Raw genomic sequence first — 12,714 nt, forward strand, 5'->3', positions numbered from 1 at the left:
CTTACCCATATATTCTAAATTCTCTACAATGTCCAGCTACTTCTACTTATTAGAAGAGCAGAAGGGAAGGCACGTGGTTTTATTCATGTGGGTGTGCTCAGGGCTATGGTGGATGGGTCTGTAAAGTCCTGTGGGAGCTTGGGAGGGGGGCTAGATAGTTCTGCTTTGAGACACTGAGGAAGAGTCACCCAGAGAACGCGACGTGTGACCTGCGTCTTAAGGAAAGTGTGTGAGCTCACCAGGTGTAGCAAAAGCATGGCGCTGTGCTTGGAACGTGCTGGATTGTGAATTCAGGAGTGTGGTCTGAGGGGAGCACAGGAAATGAGCTGGGAGGTGGGTACTTAGCAGCTGGGGTGGTTCTTCTGAGGGGAATGGGGAACACTGAAAGTCTTAGGTGGGTGAGGGAGCTTGGGGTGCTGGTCTGGAAGCTCAGGCTGGTGCAGCATGAAGGGCAGACAGTCTGGAGGCAGAGAGGCCAAGGAGAGGTTGTGGCAACAGCCCTGGTTGGAACCGAGGAGGGGACAATATGGCCAAAATGGAAAAGTGCATACAGGTCTGGAAGATTCAGACTGATGTGGGCTTCAGCGCCTCCTCTCCCCAACCCTCTGCCCCCATTTACTAGCTGTGTAACGCTAGGCAGGGCATTCTCACTCAGCCTCCAGGACGTAGCTGAGGTGACAGCTAACTGGGAAAGGCACTTGGTTCGTGAGAGGTAATAAGTGGGTACAAGTGGTGGTCCCCTTCTCCACCCCCTTGATGCAGAGGCTGGTGACTGATTTTCTACTGTGAGTCGCTCAGCGGGTGCCAGGGAAAGTTCTTGTTCAGGAAAGGTCTATAAGTGTGCCAAGCCTGTGGGACCCACCACGGTGCCCAGGCACCCTGGCAGACCCCGAAGGCTGGGTTCCAGAACTTCTGGGACCAGTGGGGAAGAGGAAGGCAGAGGCAGAATGGGGCCAGATCCCTGGGTTCCAATCAGGATCCAGTCCCAGCCCCTCTGGTCCCAGCTCTGCTGGGTCTGGCTGGGTCCTGAGCCAAATCACGTCTGGTCGCTGCCATCAGGGAGGTCACCATGGGCTAGGGGTCACAAATAGAGCCTTGTTGCCGCGTGAGAGTCACCCAGGCCAACTTCTTGTGGGTAAGGTCTTCACTAACCCTCACAACGACTCTGGGAAGCAGGTGCCGCGCTCTCCGCTTGAGAGATAAAGGAGCAGCTGCTTCAAGAGGAGGGCGTGGCCAGGGTCTTCCCGCCTGGGGGTGGCTGAGTCGGGGACAGAAGCTGCAACCTGTCCAACTCCAGGACCTGGTGTCCAGCCCGGACCAGGGGACTCAGGTTTAAACAGGGACAGGGGCGTGCCCAGGCAGGGACCTCCACCTCCGCAAGCTGTGACTTACCCTGGGCCTACTGGCAGAGGGGTGGCGGGGTGGGTGCGTCCTGATCAGTGAGCGGCGCGTGCCCTGCACGGATGCCTGCCCCTGCAGGAGTGAGTCATGCTGCCAGTTTCACGGCCTCCAACTTCCCCCCTCTTCTCTCGCCCCCCCCCCGAGCAAGTCCGTGAGGGCACAAGGAGGCAGCTGGCGGCCTCTGGTCCGCGTGGGCTTGTCCCTACTTCCTGATCAAGAACGGCAAAGCTGAAGGGGATCCTGGTTTGAGGTCTGCCTGGTTCCTGTCTCAGCTCAGAGATTCTGAACTCTGTGTTTATGCAGGCTTCTCCGAGCCTCAGTTTCCCGAGACTCACGCAGCCAGGATGAAAAGGACTCTACCAGGCAGGGGAGGCTGTGCTCAGAGAGCTCTAATGCTCTTGGATGGCATGTTTCCTCAGAGACCAGGAGTTTAGGAATTGGGGGGCTGGGCCCTGCCACTGACCTGCTCTCTGACTCTGAGGCAGGGTTTCCCTCTCTGAGCTTTAGATCTCAACTGGACAGGCTGCTCTGACCTTCTGTGTCCCTGGGCAGGGAGGACAGTTGGTCACCACCCGCTTAGTGGGGAATCCTTAGCGGTGGCAGATGGGAATCTGACCCAGTCCCCTGGCTTGTTGGAGCAGGAAGAAAAGGCAGAAACAAAACCCAGACCCCAGCTCGTCCAGGAACAGTCTCCTTTTGACCTACATGGATTTTGTGAAGGTTTAACCAGCCTGTGATTTTGTCGAGCTTTGCACATGCTGTTCCTTCAGCCCGGATGCCATGTCCCATTCCCCATGTTCTAGGACAGCTCAGGTGTCCTCCCATAGAAGACTCTTCGAATTCACGCACCACTCAGCCTTCCTTCAGACTCCTAAATCCCCTGTCCCCCCAAACTGCCTTTACCCTGCACTTGTTAAATGGCCTAGCACTTGCTCTGCTTAACTCAGTCCTGGAAGACCTGTGAGTTGGAACCATCAGCCCTCCTCTGACACAGGAAGAAGAAGGTTCGGAGAGGTTAGGTCACACAGCAGGTGGGAGGTCCTGCTCCCAAGCCCAACTGCCCCCAGCCTCTCAGGGCTGGGGCAGCGACCTCCTCTAGGTCCAGGGGGAAGAAGCACTTAAATGCCGCCCATGATTTCTGAGAATGCCTTCCTCCTCAGGATGTGAGGTCCTGGGGGTAGGGCTCGCTCTCAGATTGAGTCTTCTGAGAAGCAAAAACCAGTTACTTCCAGGAGATATGCGGCAAACCGTCTTTGGGCCTCAGTTTCCCTTCCTGTAAAATGGGAGTGAGGAGGCATGGGCTCAGCACTCTTAGGACCCTCTCGGACTGAGTCCGTCTAGGCTCCCAAGCCTGCCCCAGTGGGGTGGCCCCAAGCGGGTGGGGTGGGGACGGCTGCCGCTCCGAGGCCTGGACACTCCCACCCCGCCCACCCCGCTCGCGCGGTCGCTTTAAGGTCGGGCGGGGCCGGGGCGCGGCACCTGGAGCCAAGGACCGGCCATCCCGGAGTCTCCACCGGACCTACGGCGCGCGAGGACCCGGATCGGAGGAGAACTGGGGCGGGCGGTGCGAGCGCTAGCCCGGGGGTCCGGGGCCGGCGGCCGCGCGGGGGCGGGGGCGAAGCCGGGCTCCGCACACCCCTCGGCGCCCCCGGAGCGCCCCGCCTCTCGCAGAGCCAGTGCGGGGATCTTAGCCCCGGGCGGGCTCGTGGGGTGCGGCCGGCTGACACTTCTCTGCTCCGCCTGGGGGGGGGGCGACGGGAGCGGACGGGACGCTCGGCGGCTGAGGGTCGGGACGGGGGGCGTTTGGACACCCCTGGAAGAGACCGAGAGCGGGACCTTGGAGCTCTTGGGGGACGCGGAGAGCCGGGCGGTGGGACAGCCGTCGGGGGATCGTGCCGCCCTCTGGTTCCCGCGTCTGGACCGCGCCTGGACCACGCCTGGCCACCTGCCGCCTGATGGCTTCCTCCGAGGTGGGTGTAAGCTTGCTTCTCTCCCTCCTTCCAAAGCATCTAGGCTCCTCCTAACGCCGACCCTGCCTGGACGCCTTCTCTTCACCTTGACTACAGTGACTTGCTCGTGCAGAGTGGACACCCAGGTCTCTTCCTGCTCTTCCTGTGTTCTAACTCGCTGGGTGGCCTTGGGCATGGTAGTCAGTGCCTCAGCTTACCTGGCAGTTGATTCGAATGATTTGGACCACTTCCTGTTCAGATGGTTTAGTTCTCTCTCTCTCTCTCTTTTTAAGTTTTGATTTATTTATTTGTGTGAGAAAGAGAGCACACAAGCAGCGGAAGGGGCAGGCAGAGGGAGAAGCAGGCTCCCTGCTGAGCAAGGAGCCCCATGTGGGACTCCATCCCGGGACCTTGGGATCACGACCTTAAGGCAGATGCTTAAGGGACTGAGACACCCAGGTGTCCCTGGATGGTTTAGATCTTACAGAAAAGTGGCCGCTGGAGTTCTCTTATTGGTTACACAGAGTGTGATTGTGCCCATTTTACAGAGGAGGGAGCTGAGGCGTGGAGAAGCTAGGCAAATTGCCCGGTGTCAGAGCCAGGGTCCATCCTTGGCCAGCTCTGTGTCACCATGCTTCATTACAGCTTGCCATCCTGCCACCTCATCTTTACAACTTGCTTTTCCCTGCGAGGCAGAGTTTGAGCTAAGGGATGCTGAACAGCGTCAAGGTCACGGAGCTTGGCCACGGTTAGAGGGAGTGATAAATCAGGTACAGGGAAGGGCCTTCTCTGGCTAGTGGAAGGTGGGGGTGGCAGCAGCAGATGGGCTTCTGGGAGGAGGTGGTTGGTGTTTGGACTGGGTCTTGAGGGGTGAGGCTGTGAAATGAGGGCCCTGGGTGGGCAGAGAGGGTTCCCCAGGACGAGGTCCCCAGATCCCCAGGACTGGGTTCAGATTTGGCACTGACCTCAAGCAAGCTGTCACTCTTGAAGCTCCATAATGCTGTTGTGAGGATTAAGTCAGGGGCCACCTGTAAAGTGCCATGTGGTGCCCAGGCCCATGTCAATGCCCATGTCAGTGCCCAGTACATGTCTGTTGCCTCCATCATCATGTATGTAGGCCAAGGGAGAAATGGAACGGGAAATCCCACCTGCAGACCGTCTTCATCTCTGAAGGGCAGGATTGATGGTGATTCATATTTTGCATTTTTATTCTCTTCTGTGGTTTTCTCTTTTTTTCGCAATGAGCAATTACTGCTTTTATAGAAGTTTAAAAGCATCTTAAGTTACCAGGAGCAAGTTCTTCAAGTGTCGAGAAGCATAGCAGTTTCTGGCTTTGGGCCAGGTCCTTCACCTTTCTGGGCTAGGTCTCCTTGTTTGTAAAACAGGAATTTGTTTGCCTGCCCTGACCACGCACCCCAGCTGTGGGGAGCGTGGAGAGGTGCCGTGATATACTGGCAAGGGCTTATTAATGGTTACTGATTTGCTGTGAGTTTCTAATTGTTTTTCCAAGCTGATTTCTGCAGCTTTTCCTCTTGACAGCCTCTCCTCGCTGTCTGACTTTGGACAGCAAGTAGTCAAGTTCTTTTTTCTCCCACAAGTGCCTTAAGCTGGGGACAGGAGGCCCTTGCCCCATAGCCAGATTCACAGGAAGAGAACAGCAGGTAATTTACGGATAACATTTTGCTATATGCTTCTGGTGGTCTGGGGGCTCAGAAAGATTTGGGGTCCACTCCTAGAGCACCGCTGTTATAAGTATACATTCTCTTTTTGTCTCACACGTACACACACGTGTTTTTAAACACATTTGGGAACATGCCCTTTTGAAGTCTAAAGCTTCACCTTCTAGATCTTTTTTTGAAGATTTATTTATTTGAGGGAGAGAGAAAGAGAGAGTGCAAGTGGGGGGAGGGATAGAGAAAGAGAAGGAGAGAGAATCTCAAGCGGACTCCCCGTTGAGTGCAGAGTCCAACGCGGGCTTGATCCCAGGACTCCGACTGAGATCATGACCTGAGCCGAAAGCAAGAGCCAGCCTCTTAACCAACTGAGCCACCCAGGTGCCCCCTCCCTAGATCTTGACCATTTTGCTATGACCCTCGGCTCCCCCAGAAGCACACCTTTGAATGGCTGCACAGCAGGGATCATTTGGGCCCAGCACGCCTGGCTGGGTGAGGCCCCACTTGGAAGGCATTCCTGATCACTGGTCTAGGGTCTGTGAGTGCCCCAGCCCCGGCCTTCACTGACTCGGATTCTGTAAGAGGAGATGGTATCTCTTTAACTTCTTCTAGAGGCCTGCCAAAGAGCCTGCCCTTTATAAGGCTAAGGAAACAGGCTGGGGCAGGTGGTAAGCTTACCCCAGAGCAGCAGAGTGGGGCCAAAGCCAGGCCTCCTGTCCATGGCGGGGTGCTGGAGCCTCTGGAATCCTGTATTCCCTCCCTCCTCTCAGCGGGGAAGGAGGCTTTTCACATAGCAGGTGTTTACCCAGTAACACTTGCCCTCACTTAAGGGAATTTCTTCAACAAATGTGTACTGAGCAGCTCCTATGTGCTAGGCACTGCGGGGTACAGCCGTGAACAGGGCCAGTGTGGACCCTGTCTGCAGGGTCCTCACTGTCTGGTGGGGAGCACAAGCAAAGGAGAAGTTAAACACAGAGAAGTGCTAGGATCTAAGAAGGCCCCAGAGACATGGTGTTTAAGGGAAGGCTTCTTGGGTGAGGGCCAAGCCGAGCCTGGAGGGGAGATCATGTCCGGTTACCAGACAGAGAGACCAGTGCGTACAATGGCCCAGAGGTTGGCTTTGGGGACAACATGGACGTACGTTTAGCTCCTTCCTGTAGGATCTGGGGCCAGATTTCCTCCTAGTTCTTGTTTCTCCTGTGCATTTTTCTTTACCTGATGGAAAGAATTTGGTAGACTAAGGCGGAAACAGGAAGATATGCACATCTCCCCCCTGTAGCTGTTAAACATTGGTGCTGAGCTTGTTTCCTCAAAAGGCTTATGAATATTCCATCCAGAGGGTATGCCATGCTTTACTTATCAGTTCCCTGTAGTTGGACATTTAGGCTTTCTCCAAATTTAGGACCCTTATAAAAATAAGGCCAGGGCGGACATCTTTTTGCACAAAAGGGTTTCCTGTCATGGATGTCAACTTGGGGCTCCTCAGTCCCCACTTTCACCCCTGCTCCTTTACCTGCCCTGGGTCTGTGCCTTCTTCTGCCCGCTGGAGGGAAGTACCGACCACTCTGAGGACCGTGACTGGGGGAAGGGAGCTACTGCATAACCAGCAGGTCCCACCCGTGGAAGGCCTGGTGGGCCCAACAAGTGTGCCTGCTCATCCCTCCCAGCCGGTAGCAGACGGGCCCGCGGGGGTGGGGGTGGGGCGGCGGGGAGTCATACCCACCAGGCCGATGGGGCCTGGGAGGCCTCAGAATGAACAGAGCCACACTTGCTGAGCTCCTGCTGGGTGCCAGGCATGGTGCTCGGAACTTGGAACACATTCTCGGTGACCTCTGAAACAGCCCTGCAAAGTTGGGAGTATTATCCCCATTTTACAGATGAGGAAAACAGAGGCCCAGAGGCATCAGATGACCTCTCCAAGGTTACACAGTGACCTCAGACAGACAGGGGAGGACTAAGACCGGGGTCTCCAGTCCCCCGGCAGGACTCTCCCCATTCTCTCCTCTCTCCCCTTCTCCGTGCTCAGACGTGTGGTGCGAGCCGAGTGGCCCCCGTGCTGCGCTACTGCATGACGGTCAGCGGCACGGTGCTTCTGGTAGCCGGGACGCTCTGCTTTGCGTGGTGGAGTGAAGGAGACGCAGGTGCTCAGCCTGGCCAGCCGGCCCCGCCCACTGGGCGCCCCGTGCCTGAGGCCCCCAGCCCCCTGCTCAGATCGGTCAGCTTCTTCTGCTGCGGTGCAGGAGGCCTGCTACTACTCTTCGGCCTGCTGTGGTCCATCAAGGCCAGCACCCGGGGGCCTCCCCGGTGGGACCCATATCGCCTCTCCAGAGACCTGTACTACCAAACTGTGGAGTCCTCGGAGAAGGAGAGCTACAGGTCAGCGGGGCAGGGTGGAGGTGATGGGTGGGGGGTGGTGGATGAGGCACTGTCACACTATTGGGCATTTGTGTAGCAAATTCTCCTGGGGTTTCTCCTCTGGACCAGGCCTGGCTTATGCGCTGGGGACTGGGAGGCGGATCAGCACCGTCTTGGAGGAGTTTAACGCCCTTTGACAGATTTGGACAAACCAAGGTAGTTAGAGCTGTCAGAGAGGGGGCAGATATGGGCCTATGGTGATGTGGAGAAACCCAGGAAGGCTTCCCAGAGGAGGTAGCAATTGAGCTCAGCATGGTATGTGGCAGAGTAGCATAGGGGTTCAGAGCTCAGGCACAGGAGTCAAACCTACTGGGCTCCTCCCCTGGTTTTGTCACTAACTAGCAAGTGGGAAAGTCGATCCTGCAACCCCACTGAGCCTCGGCTTACTCATCTGAAGTAAGACAGACAGAACAGCACAGCGGTGGGAAGCACCTGTATTCACGCACGTGCTGGATGCTGTTCTAAGTGCTTCTCATATATCTTCGCATTTTGTATTTACAGCGGTTCTCTGAAGTGGGTCCTGTACCCCATTTATAGCTGAGAACACTGAGACACGAACTGACTTGTCCATGGACACCCAGCTCGTGCGCGTCACAGTCAGGACCTGAACCCCAAATCTGCGCTCTCGCTGCTCCCTAGCTTAGGGGACGTGCACGTGCAGAACTTAGCCGGAGCCTGCCTGGCGCACAGTAGATGTGCCGTAGGTGGAACTTTGGCTCAGGTGAATAAGGTAGAGAGAGGCGGTTTAGGCAAGCCGAAGAGCCTGTGCAAAGGCTCGGGGGCAGGATGGGGGCGGAGACAAAATCTTGCATTAAGACCGTATTTCTCTACCTTTTTAAAATTCTTGCTCCCTCTCAGGAGCCTTTTTAGGCAATCTTTCCTTCATTCCCCACCCCCTCCACGAAATGTTCGTACCACAAATCTACCATCTGTTTGCTCTGTATGCATGCCTGTGTTACACACGTCAACAGAGCATCACCAAGACACCAAGAACCCGCTTCGCCCTGTGGCCGATGCGTGCATTATGTGTGCGCTTGTTACCTATCTATTCATTCAGTCAAGTACGGGCTGTGCCTACATCTCCAGGGCCTGCATAAATTCCAGTCCTGCTGGCCTGCAACGTAAGAATCACTGTTACCATTTCCAGAAGAAGAAGCCGAGGGATATCCAGCTAGAAGGTGGCCGAGCCGGCTGGCTGCCAAGCTGACATCCTCCCACCCCAGCCTGTAAGCCCTGGATTTTGGGGTGGTCTGGGCTAAGCCAGACATTAGTGAGGTGGCCTGGGACCTGGACACCTTTCTCCCCTTAGTGAGAGGGGAAAATGTATTCTGAGTTAAAGAATGTAACAAATTCTTCCTGCTACTGGTCTGTGACTCCCCGAGGTCAGAGACAATAGAGTATTCACCAGGGGCCACTTGGTACAATGGCCTGGCCTTGGTTTGACCCAACTGTTAGAGGGAAGCACAAGGCCTCGGCCTTCAGCCAATCCCCTCACTTCTCCGATGAAAAGCCTGGTTCTCAGAGAGACTGAGGACCCACCTGGTCGCACAGCGAGCTAGTGGTTGACTGGAAGCAGGCCAGCCCTCAGGGTGCGCTGGACGACAACCTGTCCCTCACCCAGCCTGGCCTGACTGCTTGGGGTGGGTGTTGTCTGTATACACAAGCGTGTTGACTCAACAGAGTCGGGGCCATGGTGTGTGTGTCGGGGGGGGGGGCAGTTGGCCTTTATTCCCAGCAGGGCCAGGGAGAAGCCCACCCAGGACGGTGCTCATGGCCCACGAGGTCCGGAGACCCAAGTCATAGGTCCAGAACGAGGATGGCCGGATGTCGGGGAGGCTGCTTCTGTGAATGACTTTCTTGTCCCTCAAGCTGACATCGCCCGGCCCTGCTGCTTGGTGAGGCCAGCCTCTGGCCCCCACGGGGAGGCTACTCTGCTGGCGGCTGGACAGGAGGCCTCCCAGGGCCCCCCCCCTCAGTGAGCCCAGCAGAAAAAGCCTGGGTCTATTCAGACATGAGGGTTTCGGCGTCTGCTCTTTCGTTGATAAGCGGTGTGTCCTTGAGCCTGTTGCTTGGACTCTCTGAACCGTGTCTATGTCTTCGTCTGTCATCTGGCTATGCCAGAACTCTCCGAGATGGCTGAGAGGCTCGGGTGAGGTGATGGACGGGGAAGAAGTGTAGACCCCGCAGGGTCCGTGCACACTTTAGCTCTGCTGCGGGGCGTGACTGTGCTCTGTAGCTTGCCGTGCCCTCCGGTGCCCACTAGCTGATTTGAGCCTCAGCGGTAGGAGGTAAGTGTGAGGATTAGGCCCATTTTACAGATGAGAGAGCTAAGGTGTGGACAGATTAGGCCTTGGGATGGGAAGAAGGGTGATAGGTGCAGTTGGCTTGAGCTTTGCAATTAGACGGGGCTGGGGCTTTGCTGCTTAGTCGATGCGTGACCTTTACTTACCTGTACAGTGGCTGAGAGCCATGCCTCCAAGCTCGTCACAGACATGATATAGATTAGGGAACTTACACACTGGGCAAATAGTAGTTCATCCTTGTCCCTTTCCCTTCCCTACTGTGGCTGCCTGACTCAGCTGAAGGGTGGAAGAGACAACGTGGGGCCCACGTCTCCTGCCCCGACAGGCCTCCAGAGAGTGGGGCAGGCCCTAGCCTCCGTGGAGCTTGCTGTGCCTGGGGACCATAGTGGCAGGCCGGCCCCACACACTTGCAGGGCGCCGTATCCAGAATATTCCACAAATGGAGCCACACATCTGGAAATGTGTATGATATGGCCACCCTGCATGGGGCCTCATGGTCCCCACATTCCCAGCCTCTGGACCGTGGGTATGGGACGTAGGGCTGGCTGGGCCCAGCTGGTTACTAAGGCAACAGCAGGTGGCATGAGGGCCACCCCATGCCTGCCCTGTAAGTAAACTTCCTGCTGTGGGGTGAGCTTACCTGGCACCTGTGTCCTGCCCTGCCAGCTGTTGCCTGCTCGCGTGATTCCGGGCGTACGCCATATCTGTCTCCCATCTCCAGGGCTTGGAGAAACAGGGAGAGGCAGGGGTGTGGCTGGGAGGGGAGCGGGGCAGAAGACATAGGGCTCTGGAAGTTGTATTACCTGCATTTTTCTGAGTGTTGTCAGAGCTTTTTCCATTGTTATCCCCATTTTACAGATGAGGCGAAAGAGGCTCAGAGAGGCTGTGTGGGCAAGGCCTGGGTCACACGACAACACACAATAGTAGAATCTAGCCTGCTTGCTTCCAGAAGCAATATTCTTTGCTTGCCCTCACATGCAAAGGATAGTGGGAGCTCAGAGGAGAATGAGACCCCTTATCAGCTTCCTCAGCTGCAGGGCTCCTGAGCTGTCGTCCAGAGGAAGAGGTCTGTGAGAGAAGCAGGCAGCGACACTGGACAGGGAGCCCAGATTTGGCTCGTGGATGGTGCCCTCCATCAGGCTGGCACACAGGCTGGGGATCAACCCTGGGCTCCCCATGTGACCCTGTCTGTGACTGGAGCAGCAAGGCTCCCTCCCCAGTGGTCGCTCTGAGGGCTGCGGTTGGCTCAGGCTGAGAAGACACATTGTGCAGAGTAGGGCTATGGCCGGACGGGTGATGGGTGTTCCCACGCGGGGTGGCAGCCGGCACCCGGCACAGTCTCCCACCAGCCCGCAGAATGAAGTTCCCTTCCCTGCCTCTTCCGACCCCCAGGGCCTGCCTTCTGCCATCTAGACAGGCAGACCCCCTGGTGTGGATTGAACTGCTTCTCCACCCGCTCCAGATGGATGAGCTTGGGCAAGCGACAGCCTCTCTGAGCCTGGATGGCACTTGCCATGTAGGGGATCTGTGATAAGTTTTGTTCCCCACACCCCTTCCTCACAGAGGCTTTCGAGATTTTGTTATTGGCTCCTGTTTATGGAGCGTGCTAAAGCCCGTTCTCCTATATTTTCTCAGTTCATCTTCATATAGTCCCGTGACCTAGGTGCTATTATTGTCTTCATTTTATAGATGGGGAAACTGAGGCACAGATTAATGGAGTTACTGACCCCATGACCTTCCACCAAGAATAGGGCAGAGCAGAGAGTTGAACTAGCCAGTGCCCAGACCCATAGCCAGCCCTCAAGCCCGTCGGGGTAGGAAGCAACCTTCAGGATCACCTGGTCAGCCCCTGTATCTGGCAGCATCATCTCCAAAGCAGAAACAGCCCGGACCTAGGACCAGAGACACTCCCATCCGCCAGGGTCCTAGGAAGGGAAGAAGCACTAACTTCCCAGAGGTGACCCAGCAGGCTTCCGAGAGGACTGAACACCAGCCTCATTCTCATCAGCGTTGTAGCTAGGATACAGGTAACCTGTTTCTGGAATCTAGCCCGTGGAGCCTGGTCTGAGAAGCCTCACAGACCCAGTCTCTGCCTTGAGTCCCTGCAGGGTAGTTCCTTTGTTGGAGGTAGGGCAAGTCACAAGAAAGCCAGGCTGTTTACAGACAGATGTGGTTGACCCGGTAGGTAGTGAGCTCTCCATCTCTGGAGGTATGCAAGCAGAGGTAATCCCTTGGCAGACTTACTGTATGGGGCCTCAAGCGTCCAGATGGGCAGGAGAACTCATGTCTCCCATCCTGCCTTGAGCATCCACAACTCCAGATCTTGTAAGGGATAGTACAGTATGCTAGAAGTCTTCTTGCCTATGAACCATCACTCTGTCTTTCAACAAACATCCCCAGACCCCTGCCCTCAGCCCCTGGATGCTCATAGTCAATGCTTGCCCTGAGGGACAAGTTCAGGCCCCTGGTGCAGAGGGGAGAGAGGGCTCTGGGATCCCAGAGCAGGGAGCAGGAGCTCTGCCGGGGGAGGGGCCAGTCAAGAAAGCTTAGCAGAGGAGTCTCACAGGACGAGTGGGGACTGGCCAGGAGTGGGGGATCGACTCGCTCTGCAGAGAACTGATGAGGTGCAGTGAGCCTGTGTGGGCAGCTAACTGGATGGGCAGGGAGGGCTGCGGTTGGCAGGGCTGGCTCAGGCCAAGCTCCAAGTGTGTAGCCGGGGCGCTGGGGGGCCCGCACAGGCTTTGGACCAGGACATGAAGTCCTCCCCAGCCCCAGCCTTCCTTGCTCTTCCCCCGGCGCGCACGAGCTTTCGCCCTCGCCCCTGCTACAGCCGCCCTTCTGTCCTGTAGGCTCCCAGAGCTGGCTGCCATCCCCACTTACGAGGAGGCCATGTGCTGCTCGCTTGCTGAGGGTCCCCCGACACCAGCCGCGGACCCCGTGGAGGGAGGCCTGAAGGACAGTGCCTCTGGGGAT

The 12,714-nt window shown here is 56.7% G+C and overlaps 1 protein-coding gene across 1 annotated transcript; it reads left to right on the plus strand.

Annotated features, from left to right (window-relative positions):
* Window positions 1-2,639: 2,639 nt before the first annotated feature.
* Window positions 2,640-12,705, plus strand: TMEM61 (transmembrane protein 61; the record flags this gene model as incomplete). The annotated part of the gene is made up of 3 exons (XM_034653234.1): window positions 2,640-3,371; window positions 7,050-7,399; window positions 12,591-12,705. Coding segments are annotated over exons 1-3 (480 nt in total), but the record flags the coding sequence as incomplete, so codon positions are not given.
* Window positions 12,706-12,714: the final 9 nt, after the last annotated feature.

Source organism: Ailuropoda melanoleuca, chromosome 2 (genome assembly GCF_002007445.2).
Source record: "Ailuropoda melanoleuca isolate Jingjing chromosome 2, ASM200744v2, whole genome shotgun sequence".
Lineage (NCBI taxonomy): Eukaryota > Metazoa > Chordata > Mammalia > Carnivora > Ursidae > Ailuropoda > Ailuropoda melanoleuca.